General features: G+C 60.1%; 1 protein-coding gene across 1 annotated transcript in view; it reads right to left on the bottom strand.

Moving 5' to 3' along the window:
* Nucleotides 1–2,211: 2,211 nt before the first annotated feature.
* SLC12A5 (solute carrier family 12 member 5) overlaps nt 2,212–23,367 on the bottom strand; it is a 28,779-nt gene continuing 7,623 nt past the window's right edge. Inside the window, exons 7-24 of the mRNA XM_088154456.1 lie at nt 21,671–21,882; nt 21,158–21,325; nt 20,497–20,595; nt 19,832–19,889; nt 19,277–19,451; nt 13,494–13,612; nt 13,216–13,314; nt 12,953–13,072; nt 12,639–12,743; nt 11,653–11,821; nt 11,297–11,492; nt 10,738–10,907; nt 10,395–10,526; nt 9,876–9,983; nt 9,319–9,441; nt 7,864–8,054; nt 7,365–7,498; nt 2,212–5,168 (exon numbers count right to left, since the gene is read on the bottom strand). Coding sequence (XP_088010582.1) covers nt 5,077–5,168; nt 7,365–7,498; nt 7,864–8,054; nt 9,319–9,441; nt 9,876–9,983; nt 10,395–10,526; nt 10,738–10,907; nt 11,297–11,492; nt 11,653–11,821; nt 12,639–12,743; nt 12,953–13,072; nt 13,216–13,314; nt 13,494–13,612; nt 19,277–19,451; nt 19,832–19,889; nt 20,497–20,595; nt 21,158–21,325; nt 21,671–21,882 — 2,470 coding nt within the window. The 3' untranslated portion in view covers nt 2,212–5,076. The remainder of the gene's footprint in view (nt 5,169–7,364; nt 7,499–7,863; nt 8,055–9,318; nt 9,442–9,875; nt 9,984–10,394; nt 10,527–10,737; nt 10,908–11,296; nt 11,493–11,652; nt 11,822–12,638; nt 12,744–12,952; nt 13,073–13,215; nt 13,315–13,493; nt 13,613–19,276; nt 19,452–19,831; nt 19,890–20,496; nt 20,596–21,157; nt 21,326–21,670; nt 21,883–23,367) is intronic.

Below are 23,367 nucleotides of genomic sequence, written 5' to 3'. Positions count from 1 at the left end.
CGTGTGGAACAGCAGGCCGCCAGCGCCATCATGTGGACGCTGCCTGGAAGAGAAGAGCCTCAGAGCCCCCCCTTATCTTGAGGTGCCCGGGTCAAATCAACCATTGTAATAAAGGTAAATGAACAGCCCCAGAAAGGAAACTCTGGTGTCTCTGCCTGAGCACTGTTTCCTGTTCTTTATGCAAGAGCATGAGAGCCACCCGTTAGGTAAGGCAGGGGCCCACCTGAGCCTTTTGCTTCTCCCGCTGGCCCGCCCGATGCCTCTCGCAGGTGCTTGCAAGCAGGGGACGGAGAGCCCTCCCCCTCCCCCGAGGCGGCTGCCCCCAGCCCGGCGGTGACGGAGCCCCCAGGAGAAGCGGTCCTTGACAGACAGACCCCTCCCCCGGGAGACTGTCCAGGCCCTTTAAAGACATCCCGGCGAGCTCCCTGCCCGCCCCCCCCCGTTCATGATGCGCTGGGTGGAGAAGCCCTTGGAGGGGGGGAGCGTCTCCCTGCCTTCTCCAGGCCGCGCGTGAACTTATGCACCTAACTCAGGCCCCCCTTCCAGTCCAAGCTAAGGGGCCCCAGGTGTTGTAGCCTCGCCTGGGGGGAGGCGTGGAAGCCCCCAGCCTCTTCTGCACTTGGCATGGCGGTGCTGGCAGATTCCCGCCAGCCCCTTCCAGCACAGAGCTCCCACTAAGGGGCCTCCTTGATGAGTTCTCTGCTGTTTATTTTTCAGTACCCAGAATAGACTTTCAATCTGTCTGCAAACTGGGCCGCCTCATTGCTTACCCCTGAGTCAGGAAGTTAAATATTTAGGAAGACATTATACAGCCCCTGTTCCAATGCCGTTCTTCTCACTTCTCCCCCTAGAGAAAGTTGTCCATTTATTTCCACTCTGCTGGGGTTTTTTTTAATCAATTAGCAATCTATAAAAGGAAAGGTCCCCTTTTTGTAGAATGCAAGTTTACTCAAAATCTTTGGGAAATCCAGGTATGTCATATCAACAGGTTGCCTCCATCTACCTGCCTGTTGTTACTCTTAAAGACATCTTGGCGAGGTAGGCAGATTTTCCCTCAGTAAGGTTCATTCCACTATTAGCTGTTTTTATTTTGATTGCTGTTCCTATCTGTTTGCCTGAAACAGATGCTAAACTGTTTCACTGCTTTCTTCTGGCCCCTTTCTAAAAATTGCTATTGGTTACCTTCCAGCCCTCCGGCACTACATTTTGGGGGGGAACCACGTTTTTCTAAGAAGGCAAGCAGTTCCACATGCAAGTTCGTTACATTCCTTCTCGGCTGGTGGCCCTCGGGACCTGGTTGGTCATTGTGTCGTCCCTCGAGATGTTCTAGAATTGCCGCTCATCGCCCCCCTTTGCCATAATAGTTCCAGTTCCCGCTCGGAGAAAGCTGATGCTGGCTCCGGGATCCGCCTCGTAGCCTCTGTGCTAACGACGGACGCGAATGGTTTACTCTGCTTCTCTACCATCTCCTTCCTTTGCTGCTTCCCTCACCGGTCTTCTCGGACGACCGGCTCTTCCTGTCCCCTTTTGTGTTTCGGCCACGCACCCACAACTTTATTTTTGTGTTCCTCGTTAACATCTTACACGTTTACAGCCTCCCTTTCGTTCTTTGCATTACGGTAGGTGTTCTGCTTCCTGAAAGGCCCTCTTCTAACTTCGCGCCATTCTGAATTGTACCCGAAAGCTACGCTGGCCTCTTGGCTTGTCCCACCCCTCTCTTTTCCACCAGCCCCCTCTTTGGAGAAGTATGCCCTTTCATAGTCAGTGCAACCGTACTGGGCCCCCCGGCACGCTTCCAGCGCCTGCCCCAGGGACCATATACGGTACTCCGTATAAGAGCCCCGCGGCCCCTGCTCCTCACTGGCTCTGCCACGCTTGCACCGGGCACCAGGTCGCGTTCCTCTTGCGAACGCTGCGGGCGGCCATCTCGGCAGCAGGCCAAAGCCCTTCAGATCCCGCCCCAGACAGTCCTGGCCCTGGCTCTGACCTCGCAAGGGAGACGTTGCTTCTGAGGCCTTTCCGGATACTGTGAAAAGCCACCGAAGGGCAGGGGCGCTCCTCGTGGAGCACCGAGCACCTCCACAATAGCCCACTTGGCAGCACGAGAGCCGGGGAGAGGTCTGGGTGAGGTGCAGGGCCTCTCCGTAGGTGCCAGTCTGGTGCGTGGGGCTTTCGTAGATGCAGTATGGTAAGGACCAAGATGCCCCAGAGTTGGCCTGAGTGTCCTCACTGAGGACCAGCGGCACAGCATCAAGGACAATAGTCGCCGTGGCCAGCAAGTGAAGGGTGTAATAAAATCCTTTTATTGCATTTTCTGCAGACAGAAGTCTAAAAAACAAAATATACGGTATAAGCATCAACACGAGCAAAGAAGGGCCATAACCCGTGGATATCTAACAGCACCGGCCACGCAAACACTCGCAGAAAGTAAATGCAAGCCCAATGCACGTTCCTTTGGATTTACAACCGAGGGTATTTACAAAGGGTAAATGGATCGGCGCTGCGCTGCACATGTGCTCCCTCGAACACAAGGCCTGTGGAAAAGCTCACAACGGCTACGGCAAGGCTGCACGTGAATCAGAGTCACTTGGATGGACATAAAACAGATTAGCTACAGTGACGGATTATAAAGGTACTTCATGAGCTGACTGGTGTCACATTCATAACAAAGATATTGCACGTGGAGCACGGAAAGAAGTGTGTGTAATCAACGCAGCCGTGGGCCTGCCTCTGCTCCTTCCCCTGCAGGATGCCAGACCGCTTGAGGGCTACCCTCCAGAGCCTGCCAGCCCCCCAGTTGCCTCCGCCTTAAAAGGGAGACGTGGGGAGCTCAGAAGCCCAGTGATGCAGCAATAGTACGGTGGGCTGCAGATCCGGGTGAGAAAGTGTCCGAGGCTGATGCTCCTTCCTCTTCCTTGCTGCTGTTCGGGAGCACCAAGGAGGCCCTTGACTTCCCTGCAGATCCCTCCTCCTGCTTCTGTCAGGGGGTGCCCGTTTTATTCCCAGGCAGGCCAGCTGAAGGACACTCCAGAGGGCAACGGGGGCAAACATGCAGGGCCAGGACTGGGTGGGAGTGTAAACTAGCATGCAACGCTCCTGCTAGCCTCGGCGTCTCCGGAACAGGAGGTCAGGTGCCGGGAGGTTAGATGCTCGGGGGGAACAGAGAGGCAGCAATGGTCAAGGAGACAGCATCTGGCCCCCTCCCAGCCCTGGAACTGCCAGAGGTAGGCTGGGCATTGCCAGCAAGCAAGAAGCCCATCTTCCTTCCATGGGGTGTGCCAGCAGCCTGGTACATCCCTGGGAAAGTGCTAACCAGGGGGTCCCAAATGGGAGGACCCTGCTCTTGGAGGGAAGCGTGAGCTTTGTGGGTGGGGGTGTGAGACAGAGGGAGAGCGAGCGAGTGTGCCTTCCTCCAAGCGTGAAGCACCAACCCTCACTCTCCACTGGTTTGCCCTCAGCTGTGGGGTTGCTCATTGTCTGGGGAGGAGGTAAAGCCCAGCTGCTTAGAGGGCTGGGGAGGGGAGGCTCCGAAGGAAGCTCAGCTCTGCCAAACAGGGAGGGGGCTGCCATTTCCCCTGAGAAGAAGCGGGCACTTCTGTGCGCCAGGGAGAGACCCTGCCCTTCGGCCGCAGCCCGTTCTCCAGGGAACAGCTTTCGGAGGCATCCTGGATGCTGGAGCAGCAGGTCTTGCTCTGGCCAGGGAGCCGTCGGAAAGGAAACCCCCCGCCCTGCCCCGCCCAGCCCAGTGAAGATGCTGGAGAATCCTGGGACCTCCCAAGCACTCCTGCGCACCCCACCCCGCTTCCTCTCAGTTCTTCTCACCCAAATAGGACTACTTGAAAAATACACGTCCTGTGCTATATACAGAATATATATATACAGCCTCCCTGGAGGGGCAGCACGTTCTGCTTTTGGAGAACTATTCACATTGGTTAAAAGCTCCACAGTTTTCCTGCTCTGGGGGGAGGGGGCTGTCCTGAGGGGCTCCAACGCACATGTTTTGGTATCAGGTGAGGCACCAGAAATGGGGGGACAGAAGCAGAACCCACCAAACCCCTCCGCTCTTCCCTACGCTGGAGGAGGACGAGGCATCTGAGGGGGCAGCAGTGCTCCTGTGAGGAATCCCTGGGGGGGCTCTGGGGCAATGCAGAGCATTTGGCGAGTGCTAACCAGGGGGTCCCAATGGGAGGACCTTCAAATGCCCCCCACCCCTGCAGCTGTTCTCCAGGGCTCACTTTAATCCTGGCTTGAGGGGAGCCTCTGGCTGGAAGACCCTAAAGTGCAACAGGGTTGAGGAGCAATGAGTGGCAGGAGGACCCCCTTGCACACGCACACTTGCATGCATGTGAGTGAGACGGGAGCTCAGGCAAGAAGACCGTGTACAAACCAGAAGGACTGGAGCTGCAAAGCTGGGTGGAGCCCTTTTTTCCTCCCCAGCCTCCATGGGGGGGGTCTTGTAGAGTTGGGGGTCAGGCCAGGAGAGGACTCGGTGGGCTCAGCAATGCTTCAGCTGGCCTCAGTGGGTGCCGAGGGCTCCCAGCTCACCTGGGAAAAGAGGGAGCTGAGCTCTGTCCCCCCAATCCTAGACTGCACGAGGGGGGGGGGAAGGTGTATCCCAGCTTAGGTCATCCCCCAGGATTTCCTTGCCCCGAAGAGCCCCCCATGCATCAAGTCCAAACAGAGGGGAGGGCCCTGAGCCCTGGCCTGGCACAGAAGGTGTGTGTGGGGGGGAGAGGCCAGCGTTGGCAAGGAAAGCATGCTGGTGACCTTGGCTGGCACCCTCTCCCCATCCAGAAGCTGGGCGAGTCCATGGGGAGAGTCCATCTGGCCCAAGGCAGCAGTAGAAAAGCAGGCTGGCAGGGGGTGAGGGCACAGCACGGCCGAGCCTCTGCCCCCCGAGCGGATCCGGAAGCCCTGCTGAGCTGCAGGTGGGGCTTCATCCTCCCACCCCGAGTGTCAGTCCGAGATGGAGGTCGACTTGGGGTTCGCTGCGATTCGGGGGTGGTGGGTGCGAGGGGGTGGGCAAGACTCTCGGGGGCACAAACCTTTGGGCAAGGAAGGGCCTCCGCCAGCTGCTCAGGAATAGATGGTGATGACCTCCCGGCCACCCCCGCGAACCAGGAGGACTCTGTCCAGATGCTCGGTCAGCACCTCCAGGAACTCCATATCTGGGGTGAGCAGTCAAGGCCTGCCAGAAAAGCCAGCATGCCCACAACCGCCCCAACCGCGTACGGCTGCCCTTTGGCGGGCGCCCCGACCCAGCAGCTCTGGGATAACCCAGCCTCATCCACAGGGCATCCCCGAGCGGCACAGCCTCTTCCCCCAGAGGCCGAAGCCGCGGGAAGGGTGTTCCTCCAGAAGGCCGAAGAACACCTCGGTGCCCAGCCCCACAAGTGGCAGCTGCAGGACCCGGCGTGCTTGGCCGCAGGAGCTGCGGGCAGGCTCAAGTGCCTGAAGGGAGGGGACTGGTCGGTCCTCTGCGGCCCCGTGGGAAGCAGCTTCAGGCCAGACACTGGAAGGGCCTCCCAGCTGTGTGAGCTGTTGGCCAGTGGCACAGGCCGCCCCACAGAGACCGCTTAGAAGGGCTTTAGTGGATCCCTCCCTGGGCGGGGGCGGGCCACATGACTGGTGCTCTGAGTCCCAGGCTGCTGCTGTGCCAAGGGGCTCCCCTTGGGCAGGACTCATCGCCCCTCCCAGAAACCTTGGCAGGCGGCGCTGCAGCTGGTCAGACAGCCAGGCGTGGCAGAGAAAGACCCTCGTGGTCTCTCGACACTCCTGCGTCTGCTGCTCGTTTTTCAAAGTGGTGGAAACTGGAAGGCCGACCGTGCCCTCCCTATAAAGACCCCGGCCCTACATCTGCAAGGCTCATCTCCTGCCTTCTCTGGGAATCGCGCCAATCTTCCTCCGAGTCCAACTTCCCAGAAGCCTCCGAGCGCCGTGTCCAAAGCAGGGTGGCCACAGTCCCGCAGCCCTCCTCCCCAGGACAAGAGTCCAGCACAGAAGGGCGCTTAGAGGGAGAGCTCTGCAAAGGGGAATGAGGGTCTTCCCCACACTGAAGGCTCAGGCAGACATGGAACAAGAGTTTTCAGGGGCGCATAAATTCTGGTGAGCCACGTGAAAAATGGTGCGATCAAAGCCTTGCGGAAGCAGTGGGCCTCCTGGCTGAATGTGGCCAAGCCATGGGTTGCATTAAAGAGACGCTGCCCTTTGGGCTCTGACAGCCAATGCCTCCTTCCAACTCCACAGCCCTTTTCTGCATCAGAGTGTGTGTGCGGGGGGGGGGGGGTTGATATGCTGCAGGAAGAGAAGCTAACATGGGGGACCCCCAACCACCACAATTTTGCACAGTTAGACCAACTCCGCGTGGCCAGTTGGGGCCAGGGAACTCCGAGGGCCAGCTGGATGGCAAGCAGCAGTGGCTGAAGAAGCAGCCCCCCCCCAGCACTGACTGGCTGCAACCCCCACGCCCAGCTGGCTGACGGGGAAGGACTTTGCTGGCCCTCATCTCTGGGAACAGGAGGCGCTTTGGGGAGAAAGGCCAAGATCCTGGGGGGTCGGGACCTGAGCTACGCAGCGGTCCACTGCCAGAACCCCCGCATGGAAAATGTGTGGGGCCAGTGGCTGCTGGAGCAAAGCACTCTGGGAAATAGGGCCAGCCCTCCTGGTTCACCCCTTTTCAGTGGTTACACACTGCAGTGAACTGGATTGCCCCGAGATCCTGTGCCACAAAAACTAAGCCAACTTGGCAGGCTGGGCGAATGCAGGCCCTCAGCCATCAGTTGACCTAGGTAAGCCCACAGTTCGCCTGAGCCCAATGCATGTTGCACTGCCCTGGCCAAATCCCCCATGCCCTTTGCCCGGCACTTGCCCGGTCCTGACTGGCTTCCCAGCCTGCAAGGTCGTGCCCTGCAGCACCTGGACCAGGGACCCTCCGTTCCCTGCCTGCTCGAGAGTTTGGCCATTTCTGTACCGAGTCCAGAAGGTCCCAGGAGACTGACCCCAAGAAAGTAGGAGTTGTTCTTGCCCTCTGGGCCTCGGCTGCCCACGCCTTCTGGCTCTGGCCCAGCTTGCCAAGACACCTCCGAGGACCTACAGTACCAAGGGCCTCCCTGGCTGACTCCTCTAGCCCACTGTGGGCCATTGGCAAATCCTGGCGCTCAGCCTTGGGCAGCCAAGCAGGGCCCAGGACCCATCTCTTTTCTACAGGAGGCCGAGGGGAGAACCCCAAGAAACCATGGATGAAAGCTCCTGCCAGCCTCCTTCTCGTCCAACAAACCACCAACCCTTCCACAGCCTACCTGGACCCTCCAGCCCCCAATGTCTGCCCTCCCTCCCCCTGTAAGCCGGGTGGTCTGGAAGGATACAGTTCTCATCCCCCTTGCGGTTCCGGGGGGGGCCCGGCATGTTGAGCAGCACCAGCTTCGCATCCTGTGACTTCCTCACAATTGCGTCGTTCAGCCGGACGGCCGTGTGCATCCGCCTCACGTTGGACTGATTCCTAGGGAAGACGGGCCAGGTGGGTGGGTGGGTGGGTGGCTGGGGTGGTCAGGCCCCCCTCACCTTCCACCCCTCTCTGGGCCCAGCATGCGAGGAGGGAGGGAGGAGCTGGCGGGGACCCCTGGGAGACCCCCGTCCCCAAGCAGAGCAGAGCGGCAGAAAGGGGGGACTTACAGACTCTCCCATTCCCTGGTGGCGGCGGTGGCGGCAGCAGCGGCAGAGGGAGGAAGAGAGACCACGTCATTGCCTGGGGGCCCCCTGACCCCCCACACCGCTGCCTGGAGCCTCCTGGGCTCAGCAGCCTGGCTCTGGCGCCAGAAGGGTCCTCCCCCGCTGAGCGGGGCGCCCAGAGGGGGGCGGACTCACGGCTTCATGCTGAAGAAGTCCTTGATGCTTTCGGAGCTGACGGGGCTCTTCGCCTTGTTCTTCTCAGCCGCCTTGTCCTTGGTCCAGGTCAGGTGCACCTTCTCAGGGGCGGCCTCTGCCTCGGGCTCATCCCCCGGAGACTGGGAGCTGCTTGAGAAGGTGGTGGCGTTCTTGTCGTGGATCAGCTGCACCTGTTGAGTGGGCATGGAGCGCCTTCACCCCTCCTGCCTGCTGAGCCTCTGGAGCGCTCGCAAACCTTTTGGGGGGCAAGCGGCACAGCAGCTGCGGGCCGGGGGGGGAGCCGGGCTGCCAGGAAAAGCAGGCAGCGGTGGGCTGGGAAGACAGATGGAGAAAAGTGGGCCATGAGAGCACGTGCTTGGGGACAGGGCAGGTCCCAATCCTGGGGAGGCAGTGCTGAGCAACCCACAGGGCATACCAGCCTTCAGGGGGCTGCATTCACCCGGCACACCCACCCACCCTTAACTGAATCACGGTTGACTCGGCAGACCTAATTTTCTAAGTTGCGTGTCACTCTGAACCGACAAACCAGGTGGGCTGGGTGCCCACAGCCTGCGTTGCCCAAGTGTGACTGGCTGGTTTGTGGCTCAGTCCCTTGTGGTGTGGACCTCTCTCTCTCTCTCTCTCCCCCCCCCCCGGGTTAGGCATCGCTTGAGCCAGCCCCCCCTTTGAAGCAGCGACCATTCTTGGTATCTGGCTCAATTCCAGTTTGGCCTCCCTCCCAGGGTCTTCTGCTCATCCTCCCCATAGCCTTCTTTTGGCCCGCGGGGGGAAGCAGCAGGACAGAGCGGGGAGCAAGCTCAGTCCTAGCCCAACCCTGCAGTGTGGGCCATGGCAAATGCAGTGGGGTGCCCTGGGGAGGGGGCCTTTCCCAGCCAGGGCAGAGGCTCATCGGGAGAGGACAAAGCCACTCCATGGCTCTTCTCGATTCTGCGCTGGCTGGGCCACACCTAGAATGTGGCGTCCCGTTGCCACCCCTGCATTTGAGGGAGGCCGCTGAGGACCTGGAGAGGAGAGCAAGCAAGGTGGTTCCGAATCTGAAAAGAGGAACTGCCGGAGGCTTTGGGTGCCTTTAACATGGGAAGCGAGGCTGAGGGGAGACATGGTGGCTGCGGTGAAGTATCTGGAGGGCCGCCAGGTGGAAGACCAGGCAGGACGCTTCACAGTTGGTTCAGGGGACAGGACGAGAAACACGGGGGCTCCTGGGGGAGCTGATGGAACAGGCTGGATGCCAGAGCGGTGGCAGAGGGCGGGAGCGGGTGACCCCAGGCCCTCCCAACCTGGACCCTCCAGGACTCCATGAAACAGGCTGCTGGCCGCCGTCTGTTCCAAGCCCCGGGCCCGCAGCTCCCCTCTCTGCTACGAACCGCGCTGCCTCTCGCTTTCACCTGGTCCTGCCACTGGCGTCGCTGCCCTCCCCGTGCCCCGCCGCCTTACCTCTTCTTCGGGCTTCTCCTCGCTGTCGCCCACCTGCTCGTCTGGGACACTGAGGCGCAGGTGGGTGTTGGTGGGGTTTTTGCGCCGGATGGAGCCGCGTGATTCATCCGTGATGCTCTGGATCTGCAGCAGACACCGAAAATAACAAGGCATCGGGCTCTTTGCTCGGAGCCCAGCTAGGCTCGAGCCAAACAGCTGAACTGCTGGAAACCGACACTGGAGAACACCGAGTCCCTTTCTAACACACAAGCGCAGCCCCCCACCCCCCGGTAAAAATACACAACCTGAAGTTACAGCATCCTTCTCCGCCCTTTGGAGGGTTTGAGACAGGGTTGACCCAATCATACTGAGGTGCATCACGTGCCCCAATGCGGGGACGGGCACCAAGAGGCTGATTCAGGGAGAGGCACTGGGGGAGGACATTGGCAGCAGCTTTGGCCGTCAGTCTGGGCCTTGCCAGCCAAGAAGAAACAGGACTTCCCCCCTGGATATCCTGTGAGCCCAGCACCCGAGTCCTTCCTCAGCATGCCAAGGGGGTGACCGGGGGCAGGGGCTACCTCGCGTTCCCGCTCAGTCTTGGTCAGGTGCATCTGCTTGAGGATCAGGGACCTTTGCTCCATCACCAGCGTCTTCTCGTAGGTGTAGGCAGAGATGTCGCTCTCATGCTGTGGGTCAAAGAGGGAGCAACGGTCTGCATTCAAGGAGGCTGGAATCGGTGGACTGACAAGGACCAGCACCTGTCCCCCTTGGCAGAGGTCAGCCAGGAACCCAACCACAGCACAGCTTCCGAACAGCTTACTTCCAGAACAGATCTCTCCTAATACACACTTCCATTACAGTAGGAAGAGGAAATGACCTGGCCAAGCGAGCACGGTTGTCCCCTGCCCACTCAGGGTGAAAATGGGGAACCGGGGGCTGACGCTGGGCTGCCCCCTGCTTCAACAGTAAGATGGCCAGTTGGGCCACAAAGAGATGAGAGCGTGTCGGGTGGTGCTGGGGGGGGCGACGGGGCCAGGAGTGAACAAGAGAAACCCAGAGAGCAGGGCCAGGCTGCCCCCGCCCTGCCCCCGCCTCACCATCTCCACCACTTCGACTTCTGCAGTGATGCGCAGATGGTACAGGAAGGTTGTCAGGTCCTTCTTCATCTGAATGCTGTTGTCGTCCATCTGGGCCACCGTGAAGATGCGCATCTTGCACTTGCGCCAGACCTGCATGGGAGACACCGGCCAGGCAGGCTCAGCACAGGGACCCCAGGGCTGGCCCACAGCCCGCCCCCTCCTCAGAAACGCCGAGCCCTCTCCAAGGGGGGCCCCAGGCTCCCTCGGCTCGGGGACCCGGAAGACAGTCTCCGCAGGGGATAGCCTCGAGGGCCCTGGGCCGTCCCTGCAGAAGCCGGGGCCTGATCCCTTCCGCAGGCACCTTGTGCTGGCGCAGTAGGAAGGGGAGGAGCATCAGCATCCCTCCATCGTGCACGATCCACCAGACGTCAATGTGGCCTTCTGAAAAGCGCTCTGTGTTGGCCGGAAACATGGCCACGTTCTTGGCCACCAGCAGTGCCATGTGGCCAGCTGTGGTCTCTCGCACCAACTCTGTGGGAGGCAAGCAAAGGGAGAGAAAGGCCAACGCCTGACTGAGGCTCCCAGGAAGGGAGGACAATCCTCAAGGAAGGCAGGTCCTCCCGCAGCACACTGCCCTCCAGGGAGACATCAGAGCCACAAAGAGGCCACAAGGAGAAATGAGGAAGGAGCCCATGCTCAACGCACATGGCACCTTCACGAAGGGCTGAGCCGCAGGCTGAAGCTGGGGGGGCCCAGAGATCCCACCTTGAGGACAGAGTGGCCAGTGAGCCACAAGGAAGATTCTCTCTTGGCCAGAAAAGCCGCACAAAATGTGGGACACGCTGGCCCCTGTTCCCTCTCAAGGCCACGGGGGTCATGGGGGCTTCCTCCACGCAGCCCTGTGGCTCCTCCTCTCTTACCAATGAAGTTCCTCCAGGTCTGGTGATCCTCCTTGCGGCGCCAGTTGCGCGGCCAGCCGACCAGCACGGCATTGTGCTGCAGGCCTCCGAGGCCACTGGACTGGATGAGGTGCGACATGCCATCCCGCACGTTGCAAGAGGTCACCACTTGGCAGAAGCCCTTCACCTTCTCTGCCTCCATCAGCCGTCGGATGGACTGGGGGCGGGGGGAGCAGAGAGGTGGAGACGTTACCCCTGCACCCCAAACTTGCGCCTGGGGCTCACCCTTCCTGCAAGGAGCTCAGAGCCGGGCTGGGCCAGCAGGGCTGGCTGAGGGGGAAGGTCTTCCGCAGCTGAGCCAGTTCTGCTCCACTCACCTCCTCGGCACGCTGGACCTGCAGGTGGTTGTCCAGGAAGGTGCCCTCCAGCACGGAGCCCACAATGGTCAGTCCCTTGCCCGCCTTGAGCTGATTGGTGAAGGACAGCAGCTGCGGGTGAACGACGTTCTGGTCCTGATCCACACGGACAAGCACCAGCAGCTGCGGCCTGGGAAGACGGGAAGCTGAAGTCGTTTAGCCCGGTCCTGGTGCCGGTTGAGCCTCCTGGAGCCACCTCTCCTCCTTCTTCAACACTGTTATGTGGGCACTGCCCCCCCACGCTCCTGAGTTTTGGGATGGTTGTCTTGCTTGTCCTGCCTCCTGCTCCACCGTCTTCTATCCCTGGATCAGCCAGCTGTGCCAGTTGCTGGAACAGCCCGGCCCGCCGGCTCTTTCCCACCGCCCTCCCCACACACCACGCCTCTATCGAGCCACCCCACCTTCTGCTGGTCATCACCAGCCCTTCCTGGCCCTCTCCCCACATCGTACTGGCACCCCTGGCTCCTCGAGAGATTAAGGAAGGGGGGGTCTGTTCAGTCTTATGCTCAGATCCTGACAGGTCACTTCTGCACGATGATGCCATTTGGGCCCAAAAGTGGAAATAGACCTCGTTTTTAGGTTTAAAAAAGGATTCTTAACCCTCTGGGCCACAAAGACAGATCTGGAGCCAGGTGGAGACGGCTGGCGGAATTTCTAGTTCAGCTCCTCGGAGTAACAAAAGACGGGCACTCGTTGGCTCTACAGAACGCACAGCCCACATTTTTTGGGCTCCATGTGCCACACCCTGGGAAGGGGCAGCTGCTGCTGGAAGGTGAAGGGCCTGGGGCAGGAGCTGGTGCCCTCCGGAGGTGCACCCAGGGCAAGGTGGCCCTGCTCAGCTGCCACCTGGGGGCTGCCCCGCCCTCTGGGCTCCCCCCGCCGGGCACAACTTTTGCTGAGCCAGCGACGACACGCCCCGCACGCAGCACCCTCTGCTGCCGACTCACCTCCAGTTCTTTGTGTGGGGCGGCCCTTCCTCCAGCCGCAGAAGCGCGTAACGGGCTGCGCTGAGAGAGAGCCCCCGGATCCCATCACCCCACTCCTTCTCTGCCCTGGAAGAGGACAGGTGTGAGCTTCGCCCCACACGCCCGTCTGCCCCCCAGGATCCCCCAGACCCCCAAGAAGGGGCCAAGACCCAGCTGGGCCACTACTTAGCCACAGCATGCCCCCTCCCTTCCCCCGCCAAGCAGCAGGAGGAACGCTCTGCCCTGCTTGGCAGGTGCGCGGGGGAGACTGGGGGCCCAGCGGTGGCGACACTTACCCTCGGTACTCGATGTACTTGTAGATGAGCCCTGCGATCAGCATGGCCACCAGGGCATAGTACCAGGAGCAGATGAACATCAGCGCCAGGCAGAGGCTCATCCCCAAGAAAGAGAGGGTCCTGGAAGGCCCGGGAGGCGACGCTGAGTCCAGGAGGCAACCTTCACCCGGTGCCTCCCCCTGCCCCCAGCCCCAAGGCACGCAGAATCCTCAGGGCGCGGGACAGGAAGTGCCCCCCACTGGGAGGAGGACAAGGGCACCCACCAGTGGTAGTAGCGAAAGCGTGGGCGCCAGTTGGGGGTCCTCAGCAGTGTCTGCACCGCACAGGCCAGGTTGACAAACATGTAGCACATCAGGAAGAACCTGGGGATTGGAGGAGGGTCCTCAGTGTCGGTGGGAAGGGGATGGAGAGGGAGAGGCCAAGAAGCCCCAGCAAGGACTGAGCCCCCCTCCCCAGGCTTGCAAGGGGGAAGCCAAGGCCCCTTTCAGCTACCCTGCCGGCCTTCTAGGGCTCTGAAGGGACCCTGTTTTGAGGGGCGTACATGGAGAGGATGGGGGCCACCTCGTCCAGGGAGGCAATGAGGATCCCAATCTCGCAGATGCAGGCCGTCAGCAGGAGGGCCCAGGTGGGCTCCCCGTTCGCCTTGCCATGGCCAAAGACCTGCAGAGAGACAGGAGACAGAAGGCACCTTTGGGGGCTTGGCCCTGCCAACCCAGAGCTGCACCAAGTCCTCTTGGGGTGGGCCAGGCGCCTCCAGCAGCTGCCCTTCTGGAGAGGAGCCTCCGACTGAACTGCATTCCTCCTTGCAGCTCCGTGCATCCATGGGCCTTTGGAAGAGGGGAGAAGAGCGGGCTGCAGCCCCACCAACTCCCTGTCTTCCCTTGCAGCCCCCTTGCAAGGTCAGGCCTCCTCTGCTGTGGGCTTACAGCTGCCCAAGATGGTGCGGGCTCCCTGAGAATCCTGCTGGGGACCGGGGGGGGGGGAGGGTGTTGCGCAAGGGGATGGAGGGCACACCGGGTATTAAGGAGGATTCGGGAATACAGGGAGGGGGGTTCAGAGCCTGGCAATTGGCAACATGCCGGGAGATGGGGAAAGAGGAAGCAGGACAGGTGGAGCAGCAGCAGGAGAGGCCGGGGGGGGGCCGCTATGGGCCATTAGAGGGACGCAGGTGACCAGCTTCCTTTCCTTCAGGCTGCAGTTGAACCAAGTGGGTCAAGACTATGCCAAAGGCACTCCTCCTTCATGGCCAGAGAGAGGAACAGTAAAACCTCCCCATTCGTATCTAATTGGTTTAATCCTGGGCGACCAGGGAGCCCACCTCTTCCCACCCTGGCTACCAGCCAGTGGCCCTGGGATGCAGCAGACCACGATGGTGGGCGTGGAACGGCTGTGTTCTCCAGCAGCTCCACATCGCTGAATGAGGCCTTGAGACCATCCAGCCTAACCCCCGCTGGGTGCAGGAATCCTCTGCCTCTGCCCGAACACATATGGTGAGGGGGAGGCTGGCCAATCACCGCAGGGTGCGCCCTGGAGCCCTTCCCGGCTGGACTTGTGGAGCTGCAGTGCCCCCCCTCCAAGAGCTCCGGCCTTCTGGCACTTCCCCAGTTTCCCCATATGTAAAGGCTCGGGCACACCACCAGCGAACCCCTTCAGCCCCACCCCCACCCCTGATGCAATCTGTCAGCTCCTGGAGATGTTCAAAGCAGGACTCCATCCGTAGCCCTATTTCTGTCCTCCCATCCCCATTTCCTAGCGGGAGACCCTCTTTCTTGTTGGAGAAGACCGGGCACAAAATGGGAGGTGAGAGCTTTTGTCTCTCTGTGGCTGCCCGCTTAAACGGACAGCCGCTCTTTTCCCTGCATTTTGAGCGTGGCTGAATAAGCCTTTTTGTCCAGCTTTGCACCCCTCACTATCCCGGCTCTCTTTCCACCTCCTCCCTGGGCCCGTTTTGGGTTTCAGGTCCTCCCTATGGTTTTTGCAAAGCCACCTTAGCCATTTCTGCTCTTTTCCTTTTTTTTCTCCACCTCACTGGAACTGTTCATTTACCATCTCCCGCCTAGGAGCGCCCCCATCCTAAGCTCTTCTGCTGCCACAGGATCCCTCTTTCCAGGGCTCTGAGCTTATGAACATCTGCTTCTCTGAAACTCAGGACTGAGCCCAGTTTGTTCCGTTTCTCCCAGGGCGAGCATTACATGGTTGCCTTCCTCCACTAAGTCTCCCCTCGTGATCCATGGCCGGTCAGGACAGCCAATCCTCCACCCTCTGGAAGAGAGTCACCTGCCAGACGTGTCAAGGATCCAGGGAGGGTCCGGCTTGGGCGGGCTTCCCTCCCCACAGATGGCAAGGGAAGCGGCACACCACCCTCTTTGCACGATCCGCCCCGTGCTCTTGTTTGCAACCGCCTGCATCTTCTCCTGGGCTGGGCAGCCTACAGTGAAGCGTCTTCCACAGAATCACAGGCCTGGAAGGGACTCTCGAGGTCATCTAGGCCAACCTCTGGTTAGTGCAGGACCCACCAGCCAGCGCCCCTCTGACAGAAGTCCACCCAGCTTCTTTCGGAAGGCCCCATGCAGGAGATCTCGCTGCTTCGTGCGGCAGCCTCTTCCTGCTTGCTCTGATCCTGGGGAGCCCGGGGAAGAGCGCTGCATGGTAGCAGCACCCCATCATGGATCCTGGCCAGATGGGGAAATGCCATCTTTGACCACCTCCCAGCTCTCACCCCCCACTGAAAAGGGGAAAAGGCTGGGCTGGCCTGACCAGGGGCTGCTGCCCCCTCAGGGTCCAGATGGCTCACCCGGGGGGCGGGGGAGGACTGCAGCCCCATTTTGCAGACTTGGTGCTGAAAGCAGGAAGATGGGTTAACAGAGCTGGAGGGGGAATAATTGGACTCCAATGAGGCCCTCTCCCTCAGTGCCGACAGGCCTGGGTGTCTGCTGGATCCACCAATGGCCCCCGTCCTATGCAAACCCAGCCCTGGCCCTCTGGGACTGCTGCTCCTCGCTGGCCTCCCTGGCCAGGACAGAGTTCTTGAGAAGCAACCGGCCCCGTCTCTGCCTGGCAATGGGGCTCGTCTGGGACTTGGGAGGCAATGCTCCAGCCCCCCCCCCCCGGGCTCAGCACATCATTCCTCCCTTCCGGGCCTCTCTCTCCAGCCCTCTTTGCCTCAGAAAGGGAGGGGCGCCCTTCCTCCTGGACTGCCCAGAGTCCAGCCGGTGCAAGTGCCCGGCCCTGCCCACGCCCAACGCCATGAACTCCTGAAGCAGCAGATCCCGGTGCCTCCCTTGGCCAAAGGATGGATTTCCTCAGAGCATGAAGCACGACTGCTATGAGAACTCTGGAACATGGCGAGGCTGAAGCGGCAGGGGGAGAGCTATTTTATTTATTTATATTTCTTAGATGTCTCTCTCGCCTTTCTTCTCAGAGTTTAAGGGAGGGCACGCAGCTTTTCCCTGGGAAGGAGGCTGGGGCTGGAGAAGTCCTCCGGGGAGTTTCTGGGGGTGAGGGGAGCAGCTGAATGAGCTAGGAGCAGGACGGGATGGAAGCAGAGCGCGTGTGGGAATAAATGCAGTGCTCCAGGAGTGGCTCTGCCCTGGGCAGGGAATGACGGAAGGAACTGGGACGTCCCTGCTGAAGGTACAGCTGGATATACTTTGCAGAGTTGTTGAAGGTACGTCGGTCGGGGATGTGAGTGCAAGAGCCTTTTTGCATGCAATGATGCCACGCTGTTGGCTAAGGACCCACACGGTTTGCTGAGAATATTACGTAGATTGCACGGAGGATCTGAAGATTAACATATCGGATGAAAGTAGCTGTATTTGACAGGGAAAATCAAAAGGTGAAAATCTGCAGCAAGTAGATGAGTTGGTGAGTGTCGCCATTAAGAAAATACCAAGATGGCGGGTCATCAAGAGAGAAGGAACGAGGATCGGAGTGCCAAGCAAATCGGTGAAGAAGAATTGGGGTGAAAGGAAGGGGAAGACCGAGAAAGTGGTGACGGTGCCTGGACGGAGTTGGAGCCTTAAATAACAAGGCGCCGGACAGCAGAGGAGAGGAGAGGAGAGGAGAGGCCGCCCAGCAGCCCGGCCGGTCGCCCTTGGGGCGTCTTCATAAATGCGGGCGAAGGAAAGGGGGCCGGCAGCGGCTCCCAGACGGCCCTGGTGGGGGGTCCTCACCGAGGCTCCTCCCGCACCGCGAAAGCCCCGGGCGAGGGCCAGGAGCGGCCCGGGCGGGGAGCGCGGCCCCTTTGCCCCGGGGCGTTCGGGGAGCCCAGCCGGCCCGGAGGGAGAGGGAAGGCCTGGCGGCCGCCCAGCCACAGCGGGTTGCCGGCCGGAGAGGGCCCGCGCTCCGTCTGCTCCGCCCTGCGCCAAGCGGGAAGGCAGCGGCGGGGCGGGTGGGGATTTGCCGTTCCCCCCGTGCACGGCGGCGAGGATCTAAGTGGCGGCAGCAGCGCCGTTAGCCCGCTTGCTGCTTGCGAACACTGGGACTCCCGGCACCCGTTTCCCACAGCGGCAGTGCCCACCAGGAGTGCTGCGCAGGCCAGCCCCGCTCCCTTCCTCCCTTGCGGGCCTCCCTGTTTCAAAGAGGCAAAAGGGCACCTGGGCTAGGGGTGTCATCTCTGGGGGGATCTGTCTCCAGCCTACCTCCCAGGGCTGATGTTGATTGGTTGATTGTATTGGACTGATGTGGCTGCCCACTGGCCAGCGCAACTCTGGGCAGTTAAACCCTTAACGCAATCAAATGACGAGAAGAACTCGGCTCTCAGCTCCTTCTAAGAAGTGTGAGATCCAAAAACAGCAAGTGGACACTCGCTAATTTTTCCTGTTCAGGTAACCAATGAAGGGGGGTGGCATCCGGTGGAAGGATGGCTGCTGTGGTAGCGGGTTCCTGTACTGGTCAGAGGTTGGACTAGATGACCTCGGATGTCCTTTCCAACCCTAATCCCGCAATTCTGCGAAACAGAGGCTGGCTGCCCATCGGTCGGGGTGCTGCCGTGGTGGATTCCTCTCCCAGCAGGGGCTGGACTAGAGGACTCCAGGGTTCCTCCCAGCCCAACCGTTCAGGAGCGAACGGAAGGAGGGGAGCTGGAAAGAGCCCTGGAATGTCATCTCCCCTCTCCCGCCTTTCATTAAGAAAAGCAGCCTGCTTTGTCAGAAGACCCCGTTGTTCCTCTCTGCAACGGAGAGCACGGCTAGCCTGTTTCTGGAGGGCTGCAGATCAGTGGACAGCCAGCATACGCCACGTCTGAGGATGCCACATCACACACAAGGTGTGGCCGGATGGAAAAAGGGAGCTTCACTGAGTCCACCCGTTTCTTCTCGCCCTCCCCCCCAACAAGGCATTCCCCACAGACCCTCCCCCGCTGCTGTCTGCAGAGGGGCCCAGTGCAGCTGCGGTTGAGCGGCAGATCCTGCTTTGGGCCCAGAGACGTGCTCCCTGCCCTTCCGAGAAAGACTCCGGACCGACTCCCTGGACAAAGGGACCGACTCCGCTCTCCCAGGGTCCTTACGACTAGAACTAGCAAGACGGCACTTCAAGGAGGCGGACACATATGAGGGAAGGGCGGGACAGGAATCGGGGGAACAGGATACTGCCTGGAGGGGCTTCTTCCCCTTCCCTGGAGGTTTTCAAGCAGAGGCTGGACAGTCACAGAAGCAGACGGCAACGATGTGCCACTCCTGCAGGAAAAGGCTAGCCACAGCCTTGAAAGGGAGAAAGAGGGTGAAGCTGCGCTGGCCGGGTCCCCCCAAGGGAAGATGGGTCCAAGCTGAGGGGCTAGGTTACCTCCCGCAAGGGTGCTGCTTGGGACGCTTTCCGGATTCTGCGGTTTGGAGGAGCAGCATTTTAAGACAGCTGCTCAGACTGGCTGAATTGGGGGGGGCACCCTCCCTTTCCCCCAGCCTGAGCGCACACAGGTCTTTGTGAGAAGGGTGAGAGGACCGATTACTCCTTGCACAGGCCAGTGGCTCTTTCTGTCTCCAGGAGAACACAGCAGGCGAGGCGCACGGCTGGGACAGGAAGGGCGCTGCGGAGTCCCCGGGAGAGAGCTGCTGGTTTGGATCCGCAGAACTGCAGCTTCCCTGGAACGCCTGCAGCGGCCCCACCAGGTCCGGCGCAGGGCCAGTCGAGGTCTTGCCGATGGCTGCCCGGGGCAGATTCACAGCACAAGGTCAGCCCTAACGTTGGCCTCTGCATGGCCTGTTGTCAGCCACTTTGAAGGATGCACAGGCAGAGCACAGCCTTGTCCTGATGCCCCAGGAAGAAGCATGCCAAGGACTTGCCCCCAGGGAGTCTGACTCGCCACCCCTAGGAGCCCAGCCCACTTACCCGAAGGAAAGGCACGATGCCGTCCCGGGAGATGGCCTGCAGCAGGCGAGGGGCCCCAGTGAGGCTCTGCAGCCCAGCTCCACAGGTGGAGAAGAAGGAGCCGAAGACAATCACCCAGGGGGAGGGCCAGGCCAGGGTGCCCACGACCAGGTTCCCACTGACCGCCTCACCAAACCTGAAAGGGAAGAGGGCGGTGAGCGCAAGGCTGGGTCCCAGCCCCCCACCCGGTTCCTGAGCCCCCGGGGCTGAAGCCCCCTTTCTCCAGCTCCCGAGAGGCCAGAAGAGCGGGTCCTCACTTGTCCTGAGAACGGCTTTCCCCACACGCCTGCAGAAGGGCTGGTGGCGAGGAGGGAAGAGAAGGCAACTGCAGGAGCCTCTGCTTGGCTTCCCCTGCAATCCCTGTTCCCCAGCCCCGGAAGCTGGTTATGCTGCCCGCAGCACCGGGGGGCGGGGGCGCTTGAGCCACACACGGGTCTCCTCCCCAAGAGGCAGTGTGGAGGGGGTTGGCCCCCTTGCACAGGAGCCCCACTCGTCCGGTCGAGGCAGAGCACTCACTTATCTCGGAGCACCACGCCCTCAATGCAGGCGCCGAAGAGGATCACAGAGCTGATGTCTGTGGGAGCATTAAGGAAGCAAGGGGAGGACGGGTGGGGCACTGACGGCAGGGAACCATGCCAAGGGTGGCCTGGGCATCCTCCAGGGCAGCCGGGCCCACCTCTCCCATGCCCAGCCTGGTCAGTCAGGCCAAGCAGTACCCAGAGAGGGCTGGCAAGGGGGCTGAGGGGCTGCCCCACAGGGCCGGTTTCCTTCCTGGCAGCACCCGGGCCTCCTCCTGCCCCCCAGAAGCGGGCTCAGCTTTTGTAAGAGAAACACAGCAAAAGAGCCTGCGCCCAGGCAGAAGGAGGGTTCTGAAGGAAATTCTGCACCTGATGCCCTGGAAGCCGCCAACCCATAGAGCAGAGGCTCTGCCCGCAGCGCCACGGCCTGGCCTGGGGGCCTGCTGCACAGGGGAATCTGCTGCGAAGAGCAAAGCCTTTGGGGGCTGTGTGTGTGAAGGACTCCCCCCACTCTGGGGCACCACGTGAAGGGCTCTCTAGGCCAGCTTAAAAGAGGAGATTTGGCACCAGGGGGCCACCCCCAAAGGCTGGCCACCAGCGGGTGCTCGGCCTTCCTTTCCCCTGGCAGCTGCCCAGGCGAGCCTCCGCACAAGTCAAGGATACAGACGGCTGAGGTGGTGGCAATGGCAAGGATGGTGCCAGTGGGGATCGACTTCTGGGCATCCCGGAGATCCCCAGACCGGTTGGAGCCAGCCATGATCCCTGGAGGAAGCAGCTGGAGGTTCAGGTCTGCCTGCTCCCGGCCCTGGTCCTCCAGCTGGGGAGGAGCCTGTATCAGACGCCCCCTCCCCCTGAAACTAGGCGGTGGCAGAGGAGGCGGAGGGGCTCCTGGCTGGAGCCCAGGGCCGGGTGAGGGTATGTGGGAATGACCTTGGGAGAAGGAGGAAGAGCCGCCTAGACGACCCTCGTGCAAAAGGGGCCTCAGCCCACAGACTGAAGCAAAGGGGACATGGGAAGTGCCCCAGAAGGGATCCTCCCTAGTTTTCTGGAAAGCAAAAGGGAAGGAGGGGAGAAACGCTTTCAGACCTCCAAGATTCAGTTACTGCAACCTTACAGTAAAGGTCGTGTTAGTGCTCCTGGTTGGTGCTTCCTCAAAGGCTGGCATCAATCTGGCAAGCCGGAAAGCATTTCTGCCTGTTCCAGGCGTTGCAGGGAGCAGAGGCACCCCAGGCTGACCAGGCGGGAGGCCGCGCTGGATCTCCACTCCAGAAAGGGGCTGGCCGGGACCCCCAACTCTTCCCAGGAAAGCAGGGCAGCCTCTCACCAGTCACTGAAGGGAAGTAGATGCCGACCAGGAGGGTGAAGTAGGAGGTCATGTCGCTGAAGACGTAGGGCTGGTCCATGTCCAGGATCAACTCGGAGGGGGGCACAGAGCTCATCCCGGCCCGCTCAATAACTATCCCTTTCGGCAAGTAGGAGCTCCAGAGGTTTTCTGCAGAGAGAGGGCGCTGCAGCTCCAGGAACCATCCTCCCCTGCTGGGGGTCGTCCTCGCTGCACCTTCCCCCCCCAGCACAGGAGCAATGGGGGTTCCTCTCCTGGAGCTGGTGGCTTTGTGCCATCGTGTGTGTGTGTGTGTGTGTGTGTGTGTGTGTGTGTGTGTATGTGTACGTGCGTGCACCTTGGGGGCAGGATACTCCACCAGTTCCAGCCAGCCCCCTGTGGACTGGGGCTTTCCTTCCCTCTGCCCTACAGAAGGGGGTCCAGCCAGCCCTTCCCCCCATCATTGGTAGACAGCAGCCCACTGGGCCCCCCCACCAACGTTTGGGCTCCCTGTACCTTGGATGAGACCAGAAGCTGCTCCAGGAATGCCCTGGATCTCAGTGACATTATTCTGGGCGAAATACTCATCGCAGGAGGCATTAAGGAAGCGTGAGGAGCAAAAGAGTGCCCACAGCTCGGAGCCGATCGTCTCATTGCCCACTTGGACCACCTTGGCACACACGTCAAAGCCATGGCGGGATAGAGTCCGGTTCCCCAAGAGGCAGATCCTGGCCAAAACACACAAACCGGAGGGAAAACAAGGGCTGCTCAGCTCTGCCAGGGAATGGGAAGGGTGATGCAGTTCCCCTCCCACCTCAGGAAGTGACAGCCTTTGCAAGGTGGCATTTCCAGGCCGTCAGCTGGTCTCAGGACCCCAGGAACCAAGGGGTGCGTCGCACCGTGCCTCTGGTCTCCCCGGAGGTCTCTCTGCCCCCCCCCCTCCACTCCTTCGGAAGCTGTGTCACATCTCCAGGCCCCAAACTCCCCTTCTGGCCCGGAAGAAGAACACACCCACGCCTCTGCCCATCGCCCTCCTCCTTCTCAGGGTGAGGGGTGCTGTGTGCAAAGTAAGGCACATACTGGAAGTTAAAAGCAGGAGGAAGAGGAAAGGACATAGAGACAATCCAGTTTACAGCAACACCCCTCTACGGCTCTCCTAAATTTCTGTCCTTGCCAACATCCCGGCTCCCACCACGTCCACACCTCGCCTCTCCTTCTTGAGATGTCCCACCTGCTCCTCTGCAGGATCCCATCAACTTCCTCCAACCACGGCTTTCTCCTTCTTGGCCTTCCCCTTCATATCCTGGTTTCACAATTCGATCCTCCTCGTTCGTTCTCTCTAGATGACCAAAGCGCCTCCACGTGCTTCTTTCTCTCTGACTGACGGCTCACCCCCGCCTTCAGTCCACTTTGCTCAGCACCGCCCATCCTTGCCCCAATCGCTTTTGCCACACGTGCTTCTCAAGTGACCGGTTCCCACGAACCCCGTTCCATTTACTTTTATATTCCTCTGATGCAACTAGCTGTCATTTCCATGCCACCGAGTGGGCAGAAGCTGTGCACAAGCAGTTTCGCTTCTCAACAAACACTCCTTCCTCATAACAGACTATGAACACTGCCTTGCAACCAGCATTTGCACATCTTAAAATTTCTCCATCCATTTCCCATCTTGAATAAGCATTCCACCAAAATACACAAATTCATTTGTTTGCTCAAGTTTTTCACAATTTCTAAGTTACAATTGCTTGCTCCATTTTCCCGGTCAAACGCAACCACCTTGGTCTTAACATATCAATTTTCAGATTCATAATCCTCATTGCAACACACCATCTATCTGACATTTGCTGCAAATCATCTGGGTTCTTAATCAGCAGCACGGATGCTCACATCCCTGACAGACACAAGCGTCTCCTATGCATTCATTCATAAAAGATGAAATGACAAATCCTCACCTCTTTCTTACTCAGGGTTGTCGAACCTTTGGCGAAGTACCCCACATTCTTACTCAGCTTTACTTCTATTGTGCTGATTGCATTCAGCAATCAACTTTTAACTCCATATTCATGTTCAACATTTTCTAAGTCAAGCCTATTGACTTAATTGCACCCTTTTTCTAAATCAGTAAGCGTGCAGTAAACTTTCCTTCCCAGATTGCTGCATTTGTTAATGACCTGCTAAAGAGCAAACACCTGGTCTGCACACACGCTGCCTAA

The sequence above is a fragment of the Python bivittatus genome, unplaced genomic scaffold (assembly GCF_059951505.1).
Source record: "Python bivittatus isolate LINGU-HERP-01145 unplaced genomic scaffold, Pbiv_v1 ctg000700_np1212, whole genome shotgun sequence".
Classification (NCBI taxonomy): domain Eukaryota; kingdom Metazoa; phylum Chordata; class Lepidosauria; order Squamata; family Pythonidae; genus Python; species Python bivittatus.
The sequence above is the reverse complement of the archived record's forward strand: the minus strand, read 5'-3'. Positions and strand labels throughout refer to the sequence as shown.